Raw genomic sequence first — 23,047 nt, forward strand, 5'->3', positions numbered from 1 at the left:
TTTGATGATGCCAGTTGAAATATCCTGATACACCAATTAATATATTTTATACTCAACTTCACAATCTAACATTTGTCCCGTTCCAATATTGTAAGGTGGATACAAATCCACAATAAAATATAATTTCCTCGATCCTCCTGATATCTCCTGATTCAAAATACTCTGAATGCAGTCCTTCACAAATCTGATATTATCTGTCTGTCTTGAGTGAAATCTCCATTATAAGTCCAACTAAAGAATCTGGTTGATTCTTCTTCCTCCACCTAGGGAAGATCTTGCACTGCCGAGAATGGCTTCCTCAGGTATCCATCCTGAGAACAGTTTTGAGAAACCTCTCAAATCAACTAAAGAAATTATAAAAATCATTCCATATTTTTTGCAAACCCAAAGTCTCTCTTTTATAATCTTCATTTTCAGTTACTTTCCTTCCTCGCACCGTTAATTATTAAAGACTTTAATTAAAGTCACTTGATAATTATTTAAATTTATATTAATTTTAATTATGCTTGCATCATAATATTAAATAATTTAATTCCCCTTTTAAACATTTCAACTTATGGAAATTAAATTTTTTAAATTTCCCAAATCTGTCAAAATTGGGACATTACATATTTTCACTAATTGTGATGTACACCAAGGTCACACAATTTGGTCCTAGGAATGACTATTGGTGAAGTGTAAGAGTTTAGTCAGCTCTTGGCTGTAATGTGCTATCCGAAACTTAAAGATTAGGTAACATTAGTACACAGCACACTATCTTCATGTGCTTCAAAATCTGGGTGGTGCTCATGTGGTAAATCAGTGAGGTTTTCATACCAAAAACCAAATTTTAGTTTCTGAAAGACATGTTAATGTGCAATATTGAATAGTATGCTAAATCCACATTTGTGTTCATTCTCAATTTCAAATCGCCTAGTCCAATGAATATAGTTTTCTGTGGAGACTCACTGGTCTGGGTGATATTCCAGGAACAGGGGCAAGATGTCCCCTATTTTTATGACTGAGCCTGCACCATTTGGTGCATAAAAATACAACGGTAACTTATTAAAAATCAAACATAAAAGTAAAAATCCCTGAAAACCCAAAGGATGGAGGATCGTCTTTGCAAATTCAGTACATAGTATTTACTTTTTAAAGTTTCAATTTTTTAAGTTTGTTCAGTCTTCTCATTGTCCTCAAATGATGCTATGTAGAGGGTTCTGGAAAAGTAAGAGAAAAGATTGAAGAGTGGCTATTTTTTGTTTGTTTGTTTAATCTAAGATTCTTTGCTGTCTTGCAATTTTTTTGATAAATGGGTTGCTTCTATTGATGGAAGAAATTAGGACTTTATGTTTATTTTTGTTTATGCTTCAGAAAGGCCCTTTTTTGTGTGCTTCAAAATTGGTAAAATGAGGATAAGAGTGGTTGGGAAAAGTATTCGGAACGTGTGACAGTCAATTCTTAGGGCTTTCATTTGGGACCTTGTGTTTAATCCAAAGGGTTTTTCTTCTGCAATTGGCTCCTTGCTAGATTGAAATTTGTAATGCCCCTCCATAACTTTGGCTCTTGCTTCCTCATGCCCCTTGAAGCCTCTGACAAAATTAAAATGGAAGACACTAGGCCTTATTTGCCCCAACATGAATGCCTGGGTTTTGATTTTTGAGAAACCTGCTTCTAGTTTTCATAATATTTTGAGTTTTTCTCTCGATTTGTAGTTTCTTATAATATAAGTGGCCTTGTTTGGCTTAACTTTTCTGTTTTGTTTTGTTAAAAGGATGGCAATGTGAGAATAGAATGTTCCTTGTCCAAGAGAAGATTTCTTTGAATATTTTGATATGTAGAGATGGTGAGTCCATTTCTAGCAATGTTAATCTAAGTAATGACAGAGTTGATAATGCTGAATTGAATCCATGGTGAAGAATAGTAGTGAGAAGAGTCTGCACCTCTCTAGTTGACCTCTCCTAAGAAATTCCCACTCAGTCCCCACCCTTTGTATCCAAAGATTCCGTGGCTGGAGGTTTGGAAGTCGAGAACCCCCTCTCCTATACTAAGTGCCCTCTTTGGTCTTGCCTCCAGCCCTCTTGGCACTACCTTGGTTTAGGTAGTTGGTGTGTTTGAGGTTGTTATTGAGGGAAACATCACATTGGTTAAAGATTCCTTTATTAACTCTTCAAAGAGAGAAAAATAATCTATGAAGCCTAATAAAATAATCACTGGTGGACCCCAACCAATCCTATGTGATAATAATGATGACAACGTGAACGGATGAGTAAATAAATAAGATGGGGGCTATTAATATTGGAGTATTTGTAGAAGGAAGAGATCAAATTAGGAACACCTTTCATTCCTTCTATAAGCAGTTGTTCACTTTTGAGTCCTTGGGTGAGGATGAGGTGAATAAAACTAGAGATGTAGTGTTGAAGGTGCACCTTGTAAATTGAACAGTACCTTTTTTAATCAACTAGATATTGATATATATCCTTGGATGAAATATATGTATGGTTATTGATTTGCTAAAAGATGAAAGTCCCGTGGAGTTGATGGGTTTCCTTAGTTCCTACATATATGTATGGTTATTGATTTGCTAAAAGATAAATTCCCGTGGAGCTGATGGGTTTCCTTAGTTCCTATATAATTCTATAAGGCTAATATGAAGTGGGCCGCTCCTACGCTCCTTGATGTGTATAAGGAAGCTCTAACTACCGTGTCTTTGGGGGCAGATGTTAATAAAAGGGTTGTCAACCTCATTGCTAAAGAGGGAGATAGAATTTATTAGAATTTGGAGACCTATTACTCTTTTGGATGTTTCTTATAAGATCTTTGCCAAGGTTTTAGCTTTAAGGCTAAAAATTGTTTGTTGGCCCATCCTATAAGAGACCTCTTTTTGCCTGATCAGATGGAAATATTGGAAATCCAATTTTCCTATGATACCTCCTGGTTCCCTGTGTTTGATAACTTTGTGAACTTGGATTGAAGATTGGCTCTTTAATTTGTTGCTTATAGTTCCTAAATGATTGTTCACGATTCTACTCTCCTGGTTGGAATCACCTCGTAAGTGGAATTTTGGTTGGGGATGGGATTGGGGGCACTTTTCTTAGATGTTTTGGTATCTTGGGATTCCCTTTGCCTTGTTCTTGTCCTTTAAAGATATGTGGAGATGGGTGATGGATGAAATCCTGAAAAAGTATCCAATTGGTAGGGCCATCTACTCTCATTGGTAGACAAGTTTTTGGGGGTGTTAGAAAGAACTTTTCTCCTTTTTTACTGCTCCATTTGTTGATTGGCTTGCTTAATTCATATCAATTAGTTGAACAAGATTATTACAGGTTTGCTTTGGTCTAATGGTAAGGGTTCTAGGATTGGCATGCTATTTCATGGAATGCCTGCTCCATGCCTATGATTATTGGTGGTATGGGTTTGAACAATTTGTTAATGCAGGGAGTCTCTTTAGCTATCAAATGGATTATCAAGGCCGTTATTGCTGATGAACCTTGGAAAGTTTTAAATAGACATGATGTTGATTCTAGAGTTCCTAAAGGCAAAGATGGTTGGAGTGGCCTGCATCCCTCATATATTTTTTTGTTCCTTAAATATTAGACTTGGAGATTCACCTATCTTCTGCTCCATCTTGAAGGCATGGGAATTGGTTAGGAAATTCACAAGAGGACATGTGGCTTTTGTAGGTGGTGGGGGTGCTCTTAAACCCTTCAAATCTATTTGGTGGAATCCACTCCATAATGAAAAATCTCTAGTGCTTACTCGAGGTTGCTTTGTGAAGGTTTGATATGTTAAAGGGCTCAAGGATTTTGGCCATTTGCTGGAGATTGATGAGCTTCTCTCTTGGGATAATCTTAGGGGTAGTTTCTGTTTGTCAGAGACTTCTAAAAAGACTTACACTATTGATAAGAAGTCTTTGGGTCCTCTGCTTTTCTTGATCAAAAGGTTGTTTCATTGGACTGGTTCAGCTTGTGTGGAATAATTGTGTATTTCTCTCGGGTAAAAATTGTGAAGAAATTTTTTATCAGTTGGCTGGACGTTTTGCTTGGTGCAATTAGTTGTAATACTGTGATTCTAAATAAATGTCTAGGCTTTGGTTTCTGTTTTCTTCTGAAATTATCTGGTTTCAATGAATTGCAAAATTAAGAATTTTTTTCAAGGAGATTGTAGGCACATTAGTGGCTTCTCTAGAGAAGTCACTCTCTCTTTATTTTCCATGTAGGTTAGCCCTCAGATTGGAGCTGATCCCAAAGTGGTTAAACAATTTGCTACCATGCAGAAGCCTATGAGTGGTGATTCTGACCCCATTACATTGGTGCCTTCTTTAGGTGCTGATAATGAGGTTTGGTTGAAGAATAAGGGGTGACTGGTTCAAGACTCTGTTAGTTGTGAATCTGCTGGCCTTTTTGGACAAGAATCATGTTGCTAAAGACAAGAATGTAAATAACTGATTCTTCTTTTGTAGAGGATTATTTTATTTTATTTTTTCTTTGTCAATATTGAGGTTTTTGATATGGGTTTAGTTCCTGTGGGCAAAATTTGATATACATTTGCTGCTAGTTGAGCTCCTTGGGAGCTTGATTCGTAATTTTGGTTAAACTGTTTGCTTGATAGAGCCACATCTGTACTCTTTTCCCATATGTTTCTTCTGAACAGACTCAATGCGCATTTGACATTGTAGCCTAATTGATCAATAATGTTACGTTTTCCCCTTTTTCTGGTGTAGTAGATAGTGTTGTTCTTCTCACTAATTGTGGCATATACCAAAGTCACACAACTTGGTCTCAGGGATGACTCTGTAGGTGAAGTGTAAGATATGGGTTGACTGTTGGCCTATCCTTGGCATTAACTTACAAATAAAAATGCATAAAATATTTGGAAATCCAGGAGGAGGTAGTATTTAGCACATGACAAGGCAACTTCATGTACACAAAAAATTGGGAAGTGCTCAAGTGGTAATCATTGGGGTTTTCATAGCAATGTCCGAAGTTCAATCCTCAGAAGACATGTTAACAGTTAATAATGAGTAATATGCTACATCCAAATTTAGGTGTAACATACCTTAAGGAATGTGGTCAGATACAGGTTTTGGAAATATGATGGAAGGGATACCCCTCTGTGAAGGTATCTTAGTTGAAAGTTATCCCTGCTGTCTTTAAAAGGTCAGAAATTGACCAATAAAAAATAGTAATAAAATGGTTTTTGATAGCAATTTAGACTTAACTTCAAATGGTTGTTAGATCTAATTCGAAAGGTCCGAAGTTTAAATGCACACATTCTGTGAAAAACCATACGGGAAGAGTGTCACTCCTATGCCGTATCCTCATCTTAAAAGTTCTTATTAACTTGCTTTAGAACTCTCTAAATGTGCTTAGCCTACTTATGTCCTTATCTTTAAGACTTTAAATAATAAATGTTGACTCTGGTCTCTATAATCTATTAATTTTTGTGGAATCAACTTCTATAACTCACTTCTATAACTCAATATTACACAGTAGTTCTGCTTCCTCCAAATAGTATTCCTTGGAGTCAAAGATCATGGTGCACTTCAAAGTTTCAAACATTAAATCACTCTTCAAGCTTGTGCTAATCTGTTGCATTTCTGCTTAAGCATATGCCAATTACACTTACATCTAGAAGCATTGCATATTTCGTTGGGCACTTTGGTAGAAGGTGTTTCAAGCTTAGATGTCTGGCCTCTTAAGTTCTTACATTATATGCCCAAAGTATATGTATTATACAAAATTAATGAAAAGGCAAATCAAGAGTGATTGGACACATTAAAAGTACAAGGAAACCTCAGAAGTCTTGCATCTTCAAATTAGCAATTCTATATCAAATTGATTAAATTCTCACCATTCCCTCACTTTCAAGTGTTGCTGATTGATAAAATCTTTATCCTTGTATCAAGAAACATTCTATGCCATAGTCACCAAGAGATGGGGGTACTTGGAGACGCTAGGGACTGGTACCAGTACCGGTATGGCTAATTTTCAAAAATAGGAGACGGGGGTATTTGGAGATGCCATTTTTTTTTAATATAATTTAATAATCTCTAGAAAATATCATGACATAGAACTATGAAAACAAGAATAGTAAATCATTCATACAAGACCAGCTCTTTAGACTATTACAATGACAGGAAATCAGTTATACAACTGTTTATTCCCCTCTCAAAAAGTCTACACTGTTAGTAGAGCCAATCACTATAACTTTGCATGGATTTTTGTATCATCCAAAATATCAGCATGCAACATTATGCAGGCTTATTTTTTATACTTGCCTTACTTTTTTTCCTTTATTTTTTGCCTTTTAATGTGTTTTGGCCTAAGTTTTCTGGCGGGAAACATCAATTTCTGGTTGGGAGACTTTGCTGGCAGCCAAAAGAACCCTGTGCATTGGGAAGTTTCTGGAGACGTCTCTGGTACCAGTGACATGTGTCCATCTCGGAGACACATCTCAAGAGGCGGGAGACGGGTCTCCAAGTTCTATGCTCTTGAAAAGGCATTCCATTACTTTGGAATCAATAGTGAATGGCTCACTATAAGAGACTTGTGTCAACAGGCACTAAACTGCATCAAGAGTTATATGAAGCTTCTACCTGGAGTCAGTAATATCTATTGGAGGCATGCATTGTCCACCCAGTCCCTGCAGTTAGTTGGATTGACTTTCTTGGTCTTATTCATGAATCATGACATCGTCAAAATAATTTATCAAGTATTTTACCCAATGTACTATATATAATATTTTCAGCGAGGCCTTGAGATTGTGACATTCTCTTAGTAATCCTTCCAATAAGGATCATTACCATAAGGGACAAGATCAAGGCCATTTATTTTCCTAATATAGTTTGATTGTGTCCACTCCTTGCTGATAAACATTCTTTTCATATTCATTCTTTTTCTCCACAAATAAATTGTAAGAGGACAAAAAGGTTTAGCAAATCAGGCAATGCTACGCATGAATAAGTCTCTTTTTGTTGCCAATTCCTTATAGGTTACCAACTCCTCTGGAGCTGAAAACACACACACACACACACACACTGTATAGAGTTGGACCATACAGCAATCAATAGGATATGTTCGTTATGAAAGTAGTAAGGATCTACCATCAATACTATGTTTTGAGAGTCAAGAATATTGGGTTTTCCTTAAGACCTTGACACAAATAAAACTAAGTATGACCTTTATTAAGCACATTCATAGAAAGGTTTCCCATGAGGTTCATGACTATTTTCTCTTGTAATTTTAACTTTATCTCACTAATTTGGGACTACAATCAACTCATCACCTCTATAGTAACTAGAGGACACATCTCACTCTTGAGATGTGCTGTAGATCAAGCTACAATTTATAGACAGGAAACAGTTTCAGATATGCATGTAAGAAGAGGCCATGGTTTTTTGTGTTGTTTGGATGTCTAATGTTGATGTCCCTTGACCTTTAGGAGACATCTCCTCAAACAAGCTGCAGGCAACCCTTAAAAAATGTAGAGAGGCATAAAACTCATCCTTTTCTGCTCAAGCTCTAGGAATGTCCGGGCCCCTTCCACAGCATCAGAGTTACCAGGTTTGAAAAATTTGATTATTTTGGGGAGTTAAAATAATTTGGAAATCTGGAATTGAAAGTTTTTTGTTAAATTTCTGTAGGAGTTGAAAAGTCCCAATTAAATTTGACAAATCTGGCCTGTCCCAAAAACCCGGACTGGCATCTAAAAGTTCGAAATGAAAATAAGCATTTTATTTTTTCACAAGTAGTAGCTTTTGGAAGAGGTTCACAGAGTGGTAAAATGTTTGCTGGTATCTATTCTTGTATGTACGAATGCTCCTTACCAAAGGCCTCATGCTTTTGTATGCATGTATGTATATAAAATAGTGCACTCCATTTCTGTAACCTTATTTATTAAATGAAGGCGTATCTTACCTGCACTGAATATTGGGAAGTATGCATCTTACTTCCCTTACAAATGCAATGGTAGAGATTTATGTATTGAACATAGAAACTTTGGTTTGGTTCAGGAACTCATGCCTAAAGTTTTATCTTTGTAGCATAGAAACTTGGGCTAAAAGTGGTATTGACCAAGGATAAAGTTTCAGGCTTCTTACATACTGTAAAAATCAGGTTTGAAGTGATATGGATTTGATGTAGAAATTTTGGCCTTTTACACATCAAAGAAATTCTGGTGGAAATCGTCCCTAAAATGAATATGCCAAGTAACTACTGGTTTTGATTTTGAATCTATGCGATGGCTAAGCTGATTACACTATCAATGTGGAAAAAATGTGGCAAGTAAAAAACTATTTCAATGGATATGGACTGCAAAATTTAAGGCAAATTCCTTCACTTGAAAAATATATTGAAGGTCTGGGACTTTTGTTGGGAAATAATCTCTAACAGTCAAAACATCTGCACAATCAACTTGCAGTTTTGCAAAAGCAAACCAAAGATAATGGATTCTCCTGGAAACTGGCTGCTCAGGTGTCATGTCCCCATCTTTAACACAATAATCAGATGAACAATTGTACATAGTACTAATAGTTAACTGTATATTTATAACAATCGTAACATAGAGACATTGTGAAAAATCGTCTTATTCCATAAGACTTCACGATTTTCCTATCAAGCCTCTAAATGAAACATAGAGAATAAGAAAAAAAAACTCAGTAATTATGTTAGAAGGACGGTCACCGATCATATTTGCTAGCAATGGAGCAAACACATAGTGGCAGACCAGATCCGACACACGTCAGATCTGTCTACCTTTGCAAACAATTAATTACTAATACCTGTATAAAAGAGACAAGAAAAGCTGCGTTTAAATGTCTTGATTGATAATAATATTTAATTACTTTTGCCCATTGATGATTATTATTCATTAAATATTTGAAAAGAATTAATAATCATTAATACATGATCAATTATAGCTAACATTAACAAATACCTGATTGGTTATAGCTAGCACTCACAAATATGACTAAGACATTAATAAAACAGATCGTTATCATTAAAAAAAGGTAAATCACTGCTGATCAACAATAGACACGTCTCCCTAAACCTTTGCAACCCTTGGAATGGTCATGCCTTTACATCGTGTGTAGAAGACTACAAGAGGCGAAGCTAGCATGGTAGAAAGAAAGGTAAGGATAAGAAATATAAAACCCGGAAAGAATGGATCCTCAGCAGATCATATTCATTACGGTCAAATTATTGTGATCATTTCTGAGACAACAGATCAGTATGCTTTGTCTATTTATGCTTACTTGTACCGTAATAATATAATGGAAGTTCAGTTAGGAATTAAGGCATATATATACATAGCCTAATAATGCAATGTGTTTCATTTGATCTTATATCTTATATTTTATAGAATGATATAGTAATAATAGGATAATAAGATAGACAGTAACATAATTCAGAATATCAAGACTACTTATAATATCTATAATACAAGTGATATGTCCATAACTTGGTCCTAAGTCTTAAATCTATTCTGATTCTTCTAATCCCCAAGGGAGATGGGTGCTGCTAGGGAAGGGCAGAATAAAACCACTTCAATAGAAAGCCCCAAGGGTGAAAGGTCTCCTCCTGAAATCTGGGCTGCAGGCCCCAAGGGTGAATGGACTGGGTTCCGGTAATCTGGGTTACATTAAGGAGGTGGTGTCAAGTGCCCTAGGCAGCCAAGCCCTCTTCTGGGAATAGGGTCAGATTGGTTTGGGTTTAGGCATGGTTTTTAGTGGCATCATAAGTTATATTACAAAGAATTAGTTGGTTATGCTCAATTAATAGGAATAGAAGGTAGTAACATAGATGTTGTTCTTGGTAATTGTCAGTGTATAAATAGGGGTCATTACATCAGGAACAAATGGTCACCTATAACCTATTCCTTGCCCAACTGAGGGAATGATGCTACTAGAGGAAAAGATCCAGAGAAATGCGGGTCAAGGAAGGCAACTCCAATTACCATTTTATTGTTTGATAAGTTCTTAACTTGCAGAACATAAACACAACGCGGATGATCAATATTATAATTAAAACAATACATATTTAAATAGTGGGCCTAAATCTCCCCATCATTCTACAAATCACTTAAAGGAACGCCTTAATAGAAGGGAATGGCGGCAGAAGTGAGCGAAGAGTGCAGTGGACCCTTAAGAACATTCCCTAGATAATTGGACCTGCTGATAACTAAAATTTTATTAAGTTTATCACATGAAGAATTTACAGATATGGTGTTGACCTTTCCACCCTAATAAAATCCCAGGGCCTGATGGCTTTTCGGTCTTGTTTCATCAGAAATTTTGGTCTCATATCAAAACAGATTTGTTTGTTGTCATGGAGGAGTCAAGGCACAATAAAATAAATGACGAGGTCTTATAAAGTAACAAAATTGTTTTATATATCCATACAGAGTCACAGACCCATTGCTTCATGCAATATCATATGCAAAATTCTCTGTAATATTGTTACTTGAAGAATGCAACCATTTCTTTCTGTTATGATTTTCAACACCCAATCGGTATTTTTTCCAATAAGAAAGCTTGTTTTTAAACAAGCTCTTTTTCAGATAAGAGCCTCCAATAGTCTCAGTGAAAACAAGAAGTTAAAAACACATTATCAAGTTAAATATTTTGAAATGGCAGTATGGGTACTTTTTCAACAAGAAGTCTTCTACTAGTTTTTGGGGACAAAAGCAGATAAAAAGGCATTATCTGGTTATGTAGTTTGACATGGCATCGCTAGATTAACATGGAAATAAGTTGAGATATCAGGAATTCTCATTCACATCTTGCATTTGAGATTCCATCTAGCTCTTAAACAATTATTATGTCTACTCCTGATTCATTTTTGTTCACGTTTCTTTTCTTTTGGGCATCATATTCTCTTTCATTCTGTGCTGATAGAAGTGAATTTATTGCAGGCACTTGATCTTATAAGAGGTAAAAACTTTTTGCTGTTGATGGACTCATGTCTAGAAGGTCATTTCTCCAATGACGATGGAACTGAGCTAGTGCGCTTGGCTTCACGATGCCTACAATATGAGCCTCGTGAGAGGCCTAATGCAAAATCTCTTGTAGCAGCACTTTCTTCACTTCAGAAACAAATAGAGGTGGGGCACTACTTTCTGTTTTTAAACTGTATAATTTGGTATCTTAAAATTGGCTCACTTTTTTCTAACATTGAAGTTTCTTTGAAGTGGATTGATACATACATGAAAAATCACCACTGATTGTGCAACTTTATGGCTTTATATCAGGAATTCAAGATTTTCAGTTTACCCATATGCTTGCTTCTTTGTTGCTTGTGTTGATGGGGCTATTTTTCTTTTAGAATAATTAGGTGCTTCAATTCCTGGTAGCTTGAATTGTAGAGCAAGTACATGGATTGTGGAACAAGAGTTGATGATCACTATCAGTATATACTAACTGTTATCACAGATAACAAAAAAAATGACTATTTATTTTCTCAGGAATGCTTAATGGACGCAAAACCTTTTATAATGACATTTTTATTATTGATTGGTATGGTTGGTCCTGATAGGGAAATTTGTCGAAGTAGTTCAATTGTTTGGCTATAAATCCACCATTATGTTTTCTACATTCCTCTTTGTTGCATGTTGTTTTTCATTCCCTCATGTGTTTAGACGCATCTTCAGAGTTTATGCACCCCATTATGCATGTAGTTACCTCTCAAGAGTTTACCGACTCCCCATGTACTCAATTGTTGGGTGAAGTGAGCACCTGATTATTGCCGTACCTGCAAATCCGTATCCGTACCCATACCCGAATTGGCAACTTAGCAAAATAATAGAAGAAAACTGGAACCAACATCTCTAAAACCAATTGACAATAAATTCAATAACAGATGAGTGCAAAAATATAGCTAATAGAGACTCCCAACTTAGCAACATTAGAAAGCTGGACCTATAATCTCCAAGAAGAATTGACAGTGGCTTCACTAGAAGACTAATGCTCAATGTAGATCATTTAGACGATAAGAACAACTTGCATGAAATTTATTAGTCAAACCCATAGTCTTGGTGATCATGAAGACAGCAGGTATCCCCATTATTCGGAAAAACTAGCGAGTTAGGCTGATGTCAATGGTGTCTCAAAAACTTCATTATCATGCTAATCAAAGCAAATAAAATACCCAATGAAATTGGCATTTTAAATAATGCAGGAGAACACAAAAATTACTTAAGAAGTAATGAAAATAGACATGCATTGCCATGCAGAAGAAAGGAAGAAGACAAAAGGTAAGTACTACACTCTAGCATGCAATGAGGAAGGTTATGAGAGAGAGAACAAGGCTTTCATGAAGACCTTTGTATGAGGATCTTTGAAGCCATTGATGAACTAGATTGCTGCACATTCAAAACAAAAATTTCAGTACTAGTAATACTATGGTTAAGAGGTGGAAAATCAGTTCATGACTAGTTATATGAGAAGGCTAATTAGTAAATCGAGCATTGATACTGTAAAATTCATTTTTATGGCCATAAATGGAAGTCTAGAAAGGAATTCAGTAGAAATATCCTGGCAAGAATTTTCCATTGGCAAAAGTATTAAAAAATGACCTCATTTGTTGAAATTTTGACTGCCTTTTTAGGTGCAGTGTAAATTTTGCCAAGATTTTAGATATTTGGATGGATTGTAAAAATTCCAACCGAGCTGTCTAGTATAGTGCTTACGCTAAAAATTCAGAGTTTGTAGTATCTGGCTGGGGAAGATGTCTAGGGTACCGAAAACTTTGCCGGGATTTCTGATCATAAGACAGATTTAAAAATTCCAACATAGCTTTCAAGTAGAGAGGTTTCTAAGAAATGTTAAATCTAGCAGTCTCTAGCTGCTGCGGTGGATGCCTAGGGCTGAAAATTCAGACATAGGCTTGTATTTGGCAAACCCAACAAACACTTTTGCTGAAAGCAGAAGATGCAAGGTGATCTCTTAAAAATATAATCTTGCAATGATAGTCACACTTGATTTGGTACCATGCAGAAAATTGCCTCAAGCACGAGAATTTGAAAAGTTCCCACAGGCAAACATCTTTGTATAGCAAATATGAATGACTGACATGATAAACAATGAGGTTGGTATGTGTATATATACACATCCAAATCATTGACATGAGACAGGGTCGATTTCACCAAAAATAATATTACATTTTATCATAAGCAGCCTTGTAGGTTAACTTGATTCAATACACTAGGAAAGTGAAAGTCAAGGTTACACATATTCAAACAGGGAGGTGTATGTGCAATCAATGAACTCATGATTCATATGAGGTTGTCAAGACAGATGTTGATGTCAAAAGCTCCTTAAGCTTTTAGAAAGCTGTTTAACACTACTTTGTCCAAGTGGACTCCTTTGCTTTATATTGAAAAAGAAGTAGGTGCTGCATTCTCCTGGCAGCTCCCTACAAAGCTCCTATAATATCTTGCGAGTCTCATAATTGCATGCCTGAGATACATTCTTCAGAAATGGCTACTCCAAAATGGCACTATTCTTTGTGAGGTTAACGGCTAGAGCATTTTCTCAGTAACACACCCAAGGTACCACACCTCTTTCCAAAAGAATGTGTGCTTATAAAACTTAGCATGCAACCAATGCTTTCTAAGTAGCTACAAAATAAGCGTCAAGTTCTCTTCATGTTTCACCATTTCCATCAAATTAAATAAATGTCATTCTTTAAAAACACAAGCAAATCTATCTAAACAATACACATTGTTTATGAACTCATCATTGCGATGGCTTAATTATTAGCTCAAATGTGATGTTAACAAATCTATAATGGCCATACAGAATATTTAAAGATATCTACAGTATGCTACTCTGTGTCACTCAATTGATTACAAACAGACCATGTCAAACTCTGAATACTTGAGTGGTGTGATGAGTGTACTCATCGTCTCAAATGATGTTATAATAACAAACTGCTAATGGTAACACAGAATATCAAAAGGTCTCTCTAGTAAGTCAGTCTGTGATCCTAAATTGATGAGAACTGGATCTCATGTCAATCTTCAGGAATATTTGAGTGCTTCTCATCTAATTGAGGAGCACACTGATCCTCTCAGTAGAAGGTAACAGTTCATTGTTACATTTTTCAATTAAAATATTCAATGCACATTCTCAAGAACCATCTTAGTGGCAAAGATAACTGGTGTTCGCCATAGAGACACACTAGGTGTGAGCAATCCATCGTTGATCTATTACTGCAGCAACATTTTGAGCTCACACAGCTTAGCTACTGTCAACCTGTAATGCGTTTTTGGCTACTAACCTGAAATTTACTTGACAGTGAAGTTTCTCATTCTCCTTGCTGGTATTCCAAGTAATTCTCAATGAAACAAATCGTTGAACTCTTTCCAATGTTTCCATACCCTGTGGTCATTGAAAAGAAGGGCCTTTGACATCATCCTCCAAGTCCTCATGACATGCATATGGTTTCCATTCCTCAAGTGTTTGCCCAAATGAATCTCAAGGAAATCAGCCTTCTAATGCCTTTGATCATCCACACGTCTAACTTGATTCCAAAAGCAGTCCATATTAGCTCAGTGATGCTTTAATCAATCTATGCCAACTACAGTATCACAGGAACCTAGGGGGCTACAATACAAGTCTGATTCTTGAACTCTTTTAGGCACACCAAGGAATCTGTTAGTACAAAGTTACAAACTCTATAGTTTTCTTTGCTCCTGAAGCCATCTCTAGGATCCTGTGTCTTACTTAGCTCTTGCCCACTAGCCCTCAGCACTCTAGTGTATAATTGGAAATAGAACACCTTGTAGCACCAGGATCTATCAAACTGTCAAAGGACCTGTACCAATGATACCATCAAGCTCAACAAATATTGCTTGATACACTAAAAGAAAAAGGGCAGATATCGATGAATCCAACTGCTCACATTTGGCACTTAAAAGAACTCATTCAAGATTTCACTGCAACTGACACATAAGAATCATGTGGGCCATAACTGTCGTTGCTAATGGAGCTGTCTAAAATTCCAAATATTCTGGTTTTGGTAACAAATTTGCTCAGATTAGCTCTGCCACTTGGTAGCACCTAGTTGGATAGTTAGAATGTGGAATCCTTGTTCAGAAAAGTTCATCTTGATGAAAAACTCTGTTGAAGGAAACTTTTATGGTTGATTCAATTCTGAAAGGATTTTCTTCTTTTTTTGATAAAGAAACAATTCGGTATGGATGGGTGTCAGACAGTAACATCTCTAAAGTTGGAGCTAGTGTGAAGTATGGTCTGACATTGACTCAGCCCAAGTAAATGGATCACAGTCATCATATGGTAGAAATTTACACATGATGCTGCAATAGTTCTCCATGTAATACTGATAAGTTTCATGAGCTAAAATCACATTATCATTCTGAAATGGGCAATTTGTGGTAAGTCTCTAGTTGTTAGTCTCGATAGTTTGGGGTTGGGGGGATGGGGGATTGCAGATAGATAATTATGCTTGCCATTTGCTTTCCTTTATGAAGATCTTTTGTACTTAGTATGTTCTTATTCAAGATTTAATCATGTAGGGCATATCTGTCATTGCTCATGGAGCTGTCCAAACCATGTAACATGATTAGCAAATTTACCCAAATCAGCTGTAGCACCTAGTAGGATGGTTATGACTGTGAATTCCTTGTTCAGACAAGTTCATTTTACTGAAAAATTCTGTTGAAGGAAACTTTTTTGGTTGACTCAATTCTGAAGGGACTTATTTTTGATAAATAACAATTCAGTATGGATTTGTGCACCAGACACTGACATAGGAACTGTAAAGCTGGAACAAATTTGAAGTCATGGTCTAACATTGGTTCAGCCTAAGTAACACAAAAGTCATCCATGTAATACAGTCCCGGTTCATCATATGATGGTGTACGGACAAGGTTCATGGGCTAAAAGCTCAGATTATCATGCTGAACTGGGAAATTTGTATCAAGTCTCTAGTTGTTTGAGTCTAAATGGGGTTTTATGATTGCCATTTGGCTTCATTTTATGAAGATCTCTTTCACTTTTGTACGGCTTTATTGTGTTTCTTTTTGGTAAAAGTAGTGACATTTGGTTTAGGGCTGGAGTCCCATAGATATGACGAAAATCAGAGAAGAAAGCCTGTAAGGTTATTGGTAGGTATGCTGATAATTTTACTTCCTTCATCTTTTGCTGCTGGTTATGCATTCTTCTGATCTTAATTTTAGACTGGTACTATATATGATGTTTCTGAGAGGACTTGTTCTTTATCTTGGTTAATTTGTCATTATAGTCATATCTCTGTTTTCAATATCATAATTGTCTCACAATGAATAATGAATTTGAGGCACATTATAGTTATTTAGTTTTACTAACTCAACTAAGTGCCAATTAAGAGTAGCTGGGGTCAGGTAGTGGAAAAATGAGATAAGACTGAAGTGGTTCTGGTAATTAGCAGTTCGCTGAGAAGCTCAAAGAATTGCAAAAGTCACTTGTTATGTCTGTATTTGTATAAATTTTTAAATGTGGTGTTATTATATGGTTTGAGTTTTGCAAACAAAAAGATTAGCTTCTTTCTAGCATTCTGCACTTGATCTTTTATTTAATAGCTTTCTGCTAATGAGTTTCAAATTAGTCTCTTAACTATTTATTCTTTTTTTGCTATTGTTTTTCCATCATTTAGGTTCCATCACATGTCTTGATGGGGATATCAAAAGAAGACATATCCTTAGATCAACCACTTGTTTTATCTCCACTTGGTGAAGCATGTTCCAGAATGGATCTCACTGCCATACATGAAATTTTGGAAAAAGTTGGGTACAAAGATGATGAAGGGACAACTAATGAAGTAAGTTATTTATTCTTTTGTTCGTAGTTTTTTTTAAACCAGCGAATTGAATAATTGAAACATGCCTTGTTTAATTACAGGACCAAACTGCAATTATATACATATTGTTGATGTTCTCACAAATGAAAATATCCAGCCAGTAAACAAAGTTGCTATATTGAAATATGTCATATGTTTTGAGAAATAATAAAGAAAGCAAGAAGAAATAAATAAATGAATGTCCATGAGTGAGCAAATTAGATGAACAGGAGCCAATAAGTACATCCATTAAAGGATCTTAAACTATTTAAGTAGTGGTATTTCATCTAGTTAATTATGATTGTCATTTGGCTTTCTTGTATGTAAGATTCTTTGTGGAAATAACAGTGCTCTTCCCGCCTTCCTCCCTCTGCACCCTTGCCCCCACTAAGATCCCATCACCTTTAAGGGGTCACGGCCTTCTCAAAGCATCTAAACTCTGCCACATCCAAGTCTGCTGTTTCGATTGGCAAAAACAGGTCCGTGGGGATGATAATTGATATCCTAAAATGCGACCTCCTTTTGAACAAAAACTGTTATCAGGTCTACCTTACTCCCCAAGAAGGAGAAAGTACAGCAATCAAACTTGTGATTATTTGTGGATGAGATGGAGTATAAGCTGCTCTTACACAAAGAAAATGCATTCATTTGATGGTTTATGGCTATGTTACTGGGTTCAGCTGTTTGACCCTGTGTATATGTTGGGTCCAAATATGAGTCTGGGATGGCCTTGGGTTTGTCCAGGGTTCTAAACTAGGTTTTATCATGAATTAAAACTTTGTGATTCCCTCCACTCTCACTGTTTTTATGTGATGGACATTTAAAACACAGTGAATTTTTTGAGATGCCCATGTGGAGGGTTTTTTCAGAATTGATGGCTCATCAGTAGGGCATGTCAGGGAGCTGTGAGTCCTATGGTCGCAGCAGAAAACTGCGGGAATTCTTTGTATTTTGCTAGGCAGAGCCAGCGTGTCTTTTCTCCTTTTTGTGGTATTTCTGCTTCTCTTTTCCATATTCATCCAATCAGCTCAATAGGTATATATTATAATTTTATATTGACTTTGTAAACTCTTATTTGTAATATTTTATTGACTTTGTTGACTCTTGTTTTTCCTTTTTCTTGACTTCTGTTACCCTTCATCTCTCATGGCTAGGCATGGTGTTGGTCTGCATTTTGGTTCCCCTCATTGTAAGAAAATGATTGGCATGTGTACTTCTTGCAAGAAAGAGTTAGTGCAATAGGAAACTACATTACAGCTTTTGAAATCACTAGGCACCTATGAGAGTTCAACTATCCCAGAATCTCTGTCAATATTTATGTGGAAATCATGTTTCCGCAAATGGGAGTTATTTAATGGTAGAAACTAGGGACATGTGTTGTAGAAACTAGGCAACCGTATGATCCACTGTAGTCTCAAAGATTTGATCTGATTATTTTTATTGTGTTTTCTGAATATGCTTTTCTGAATGAGTTCTTTCTAAGACTCTGGGATAGAGTTCAACTATCCCAGAATCTCTGTCAATATTTATGTGGAAATCATGTTTCCGCAAATGGGAGTTATTTAATGGTAGAAACTAGTGACATGTGTTGTAGAAACTAGGCAACCATATGATCCTCTCTAGTCTCAAAGATTTGATCTGATTATTTTTATTGAGTTTTCTGAATATGCTTTTCTGAATGAGTTCTTTCTAAGACTCTGGGATAAATAGTTCTTTTGTTTGCACCCATGAGAGTTCAACTATCCCAGAATCTCTGTCAATATTTATGTGGAAATCCTGTTTCCGCAAATGGGAGTTATTTAATAGTAGAAGCTAGTGACATGTGTTGTAGAAACTAGGCAACCATATGATCCTCTCTAGTCTCAAAGATTTGATCTGATTATTTTTATTGAGTTTTCTGAATATGCTTTTGTGAATGAGTTCTTTCTAAGACTCTGGGATAAATAGTTCTTTTGTTCTGTTTGGAAGTTTCATCCTGCAAAGCTTGACATTGGATTCTAGGAACTGAGTTTTGTGTTCTCCAGGGTTTCTAGAGATTGTGACTGGTTTTACTACAAGTAGTTTCTTCCAATAGTATTTTTGATTGTACCATATAATCTGATGGCAATCTATAGTAAACATCACAAGACACAAGATTTTTTCTTTTGTAATCATTCACTTTCAAACTATGATAATTCTTAGAATGATTATCATTATACGATAATAATAGCAGATCTCTTTTACATATCAACTCGCTAGGCTGCTGCTTATCATGCTCATTCTGACAAATGCACAATTGTGGATACATGTACACTTTGTTGTCCCTACTTTGCAGTATTAAATTAACATAATAGTCAATCCTAGTCTTGCTCACCTTAACAAGGTCTATGTAGAAGTTATGCTTCTGAGCCTGAAGACTCCCCTAATATGAATTATGTATTTGTGGTCTCTAATGGAATAAAAAAATATGTGCCCAAAAGTTTGTTATCTGTTGAATTGAAGCTCATGTTATTGCTTAAGCTTTCTCAGAACTGTTTTGAATGGCATAAACAAAGATTCAAGGCATGTCATTACTGTGCTTAAAGCCTCTTTAAAAGTACTTGAGACACCCAAGTTTTCTTAATATTACTAATTTTCCACAACACGATGCTTTTGTAGCTTTCATTTCAGATGTGGACCAAACAAATGCAGGAGACCTTGAATTCAAAGAAGCAGGGAGATGCTGCTTTTCGAGGAAAAGATTTTGTGACTGCAATTGACTGCTATTCTCAGGTGCCATACTCCTTTTTCTTCTATCAAATCTACTTATACTTATTTCTTTGCAAGTAGTGTGATTATCAATTGAATAAATGTAATCCCTATACTATGCTGGTTTATCATTTAAGCATTTAAGCAATAGTGCATTTACACTTTCAGCTTAGCATGTTCATGTGGCAAGTTGCCATTATTATATCAAACTTTTCACCTACATAAATATTTGGACAAATGTTTCAAACATCCCTAGAAGAATGTCATGATTAAGCATTAACTAGCTAAAGTTGAACTAACGTAGGGTCTGATTAGGAAGTCAAATATTGTCCATTTTTTTTCTTTTTTGAAAGAAGGCAAGAGGCCTGAACTACAATTATATTAATATAATAGAAAGAGATACAAGGTAGCATCCGGATAGAGAAGATCCAAAATAGTCAAAATGAGGGAGAGAAGATCAGTCCTCTTTCAGAGAAGCCGAGCATCTGAGCCCTATTTACAACCAAATACAGAGATTATAAAATATTGTCCAAAATTATATCATATAGTGTATGATTGTATCGATGTGTTTGTTTGGATGACAAAATTATATCTATTAGTATAAACATTTTGGAATATAGCAATGTTCCACAGTTTCCTGATAACGGGACGTGGGGACCAAGAGCCTAAACTTGGGGACAGTGAGGGGATGGTGGGGGACAGTGTCAGAGCAGTGGTGGGGGAGCGGTGCTGTTATAAAAATAGAGGTCAATTAAAATCTTCAAGGCAAAATCTGCAATGTAACATCTCCTTGAGTGCCCCATGAAAGGCCAACTAGTTACAAAGTTAAAGGTTGCAATCAATATGTAATGGCCTGTGCCATATAGCAAGCGACCCAGTGGTGTCCCTGACAGAGATGGTGGTGCTGTCGGGGGACGTTTCCCCCAAGTCTCCAAGTTTCAGAAACATCCCCCCACGGGGAATATGGGTTTTTTTGGGGGGGGGCACGCATCTCCGTGAAACACTGGAATATAGTTACAATGAGTAACATATTTCTTAACTTCAGTAATGAAATCTTCTCTTATAGCTTATAGGTGTGTTAAGAAACTAGCATATCCTGCTGTATTCATATTAGGGGGTGTTGAAAAATATCAGTATCTGTATTCATATATTTCCATGTCCATGCAATTTTGTTGTTGGAATGAAATTCTTAGATAATCTAGGTCCATTCAAATTCTTCCATAGTTTTCTTGACAAATGAATTTTCACAAATTTAGAATTGACTGATTGATCAACTTGAACACATTATGTAAATTGATTTTCTAATGCTTTAGGCCTTGAAAAGATCTTTATTAGGTGTTTGTCATAACATTTATCTTCGAAAATATCTGGATAAATGAAAGTCAAAGACAACTTTTCTGTATATCAGTATAATTCTATCATTTAAGTATTTATATTGGAAAATCAAGTGTCTAAACAAAGTAGTACGCTGATTTAAATCTATGTGGATTGTATATTTCATGTAAGTTGTTTTCTGTTAATTTCAAGGTTGTCAATGCAAACCATGAAAAGCAATATTGACATAGAGCTTCAGTTTTTTGGGAAAAATTGGGAACAATTTATATTTGTTTTAAAATTTTATTCCATTTGTATAGGTTTTTTATTTTTGGTTGGAAATTTCTCTGGCATAAATATTTTGAACATTTAAAGAAGACTGCCATGGTTAAATGAATAACTAGATAAAGTTGAACTTGTGGAGGTTGGTCTGATTAGGAAGTCAAATATTTTCTAAGAGGATTAATAAGATTGTTGGAAATTAAGTTCTTAGATATTTTATGTCCATTCAAATTGTTTAGTTTTCTTGAACCAAAAATGTTTTCACAAATTAATGGCTGATTGATCAACTTGCATATATTATGTAAATTGATTTTCTAATGCCTGAGGCCTTAAAGATCAGTATTATGTTTTTATCATAAAATTTATCTTAGAAAATTTCTGGATAAATGAAAAGACAACATATCTGTATATCAGCATCATTATATCATTTAAATATTTCAGTTGGAAAATCAAAGGTTTATAAAAAGTATTACTTGTGAACCTAGCCAGTAGATCTAATTGTAGCTTATTTTCTTTTTAAAACCTGATGTTAATGCTTGATATTGTCATTTTCAGTTCATTGAAGTTGGAACAATGGTATCACCAACGGTCCTTGCGAGACGTAGTTTATCTTATCTTCTGAGTGACATGGCACAAGAAGCTCTTGGTGATGCTATGCAAGCGCAGGTTGTCTACCCAGATTGGCCAACAGCATTTTATCTTCAAGCTGCTGCCCTTACTAGCCTTGGGATGACACGTGATGCACAAGAAATGCTGAGGGAGGGTGCAGCAATTGAAGCAAAAAGGCAAAGTACTGGGTAAAGATGGTGAACAGGATTAGATTCATGACATGATCAAAATCCACGATTGTGTGTGCAGTGTACAAGCTGGAGGCATGTAGGTCAACAAGCTGCCTGCTTGCTTCCTAGTGATGCCAGCATCAATTCATTTTGATGGTTCTCCTATTCTCAAAGTCAATTATTGATGCCAACCTTGTTGGGATTCTGGAGTCTTGTCTACGGCCTCAGGTGATTTGTATAGAGCGAGTTTTAATACAGAAATCAAGTGTTCTGGAACTGTGATGGTGTGAAGTTTGGCTGATGTTTTTGAATGCTTTCTGTAAGTTTTATACTTTTTCAAGTGTATCAGAAGTTTATTAAAAAGTTGCCTTGTACTTGCTCAGATACATGCAAATTGCCAGCAACATAATTTTAAACTGTAACTTTCTAGAAAAGATTATTTATGTGAATAAAGCAGAGTCAAATTGTTAATTAAATGCAAACTATGTATAGAAATTTGTAGCAAGTTAGTTCAGTCAACATGCCTGTTAGCAAAAAGAAAATATGTAGGGATTTATTTTTTCATTCATCAATTAACATGACTTTATCTGGTTGAAAGAAATACTATTTCATACGGTTCTATACTGATTAATCTAAACAAAGATGGATTGCATAGGCGAGATGAAGCATGCAATTTGGCTTCGTCTTTATTGAAGGATAATAGTTCAGAGTCTTCAGACATTCATTGAGCCCTGACCTGTGTGCATCTGTGATCATATTTCAATTCTAGGTGCTAGCTATTTGGATTTCCTACTGCAAATTCCTTCAAGAAGTTAGTGACAATGTTTTAAACTTTACACTGCTCCTCACCAGTTCTTGATGACTTTATTTTATTCCTAGCTTATATGTCCATTGTTGCTGACAGAAATATTAGTTTCAAGACAATATATAGTGAATAAAATATATATGTTGATCATCTGCTTGTTGACATGTTGATGTTGGATTTTATATTAAATGATTGATAATGAAGAAGAAATCAGTATTCTAAATTTTTTTATTCCAAAATTTGGCTACATATACAAATACTGATTATTAAGGAAGATTGCAAATTTGCATGTTCAGTCTTGTTGTACCTGGGGCCAGAGCCTC

General features: G+C 35.7%; 1 protein-coding gene across 1 annotated transcript in view; it reads left to right on the forward strand.

Annotated features, from left to right (window-relative positions):
• Positions 1-22,395, forward strand: part of LOC131030870 (serine/threonine-protein kinase BSK5) — a 63,960-nt gene extending 41,565 nt beyond the window's left edge. The window contains exons 6-9 of the mRNA XM_057961817.2: positions 10,894-11,082; positions 16,635-16,799; positions 19,455-19,568; positions 21,696-22,395. Of these exons, the coding sequence (XP_057817800.1) occupies positions 10,894-11,082; positions 16,635-16,799; positions 19,455-19,568; positions 21,696-21,941 (714 nt within the window). The 3' untranslated portion in view covers positions 21,942-22,395. The remainder of the gene's footprint in view (positions 1-10,893; positions 11,083-16,634; positions 16,800-19,454; positions 19,569-21,695) is intronic.
• The last annotated feature ends 652 nt before the right edge of the window (positions 22,396-23,047 follow it).

The sequence above is a fragment of the Cryptomeria japonica genome, chromosome 4 (assembly GCF_030272615.1).
Source record: "Cryptomeria japonica chromosome 4, Sugi_1.0, whole genome shotgun sequence".
Taxonomy (NCBI): Eukaryota; Viridiplantae; Streptophyta; class Pinopsida; order Cupressales; family Cupressaceae; genus Cryptomeria; species Cryptomeria japonica.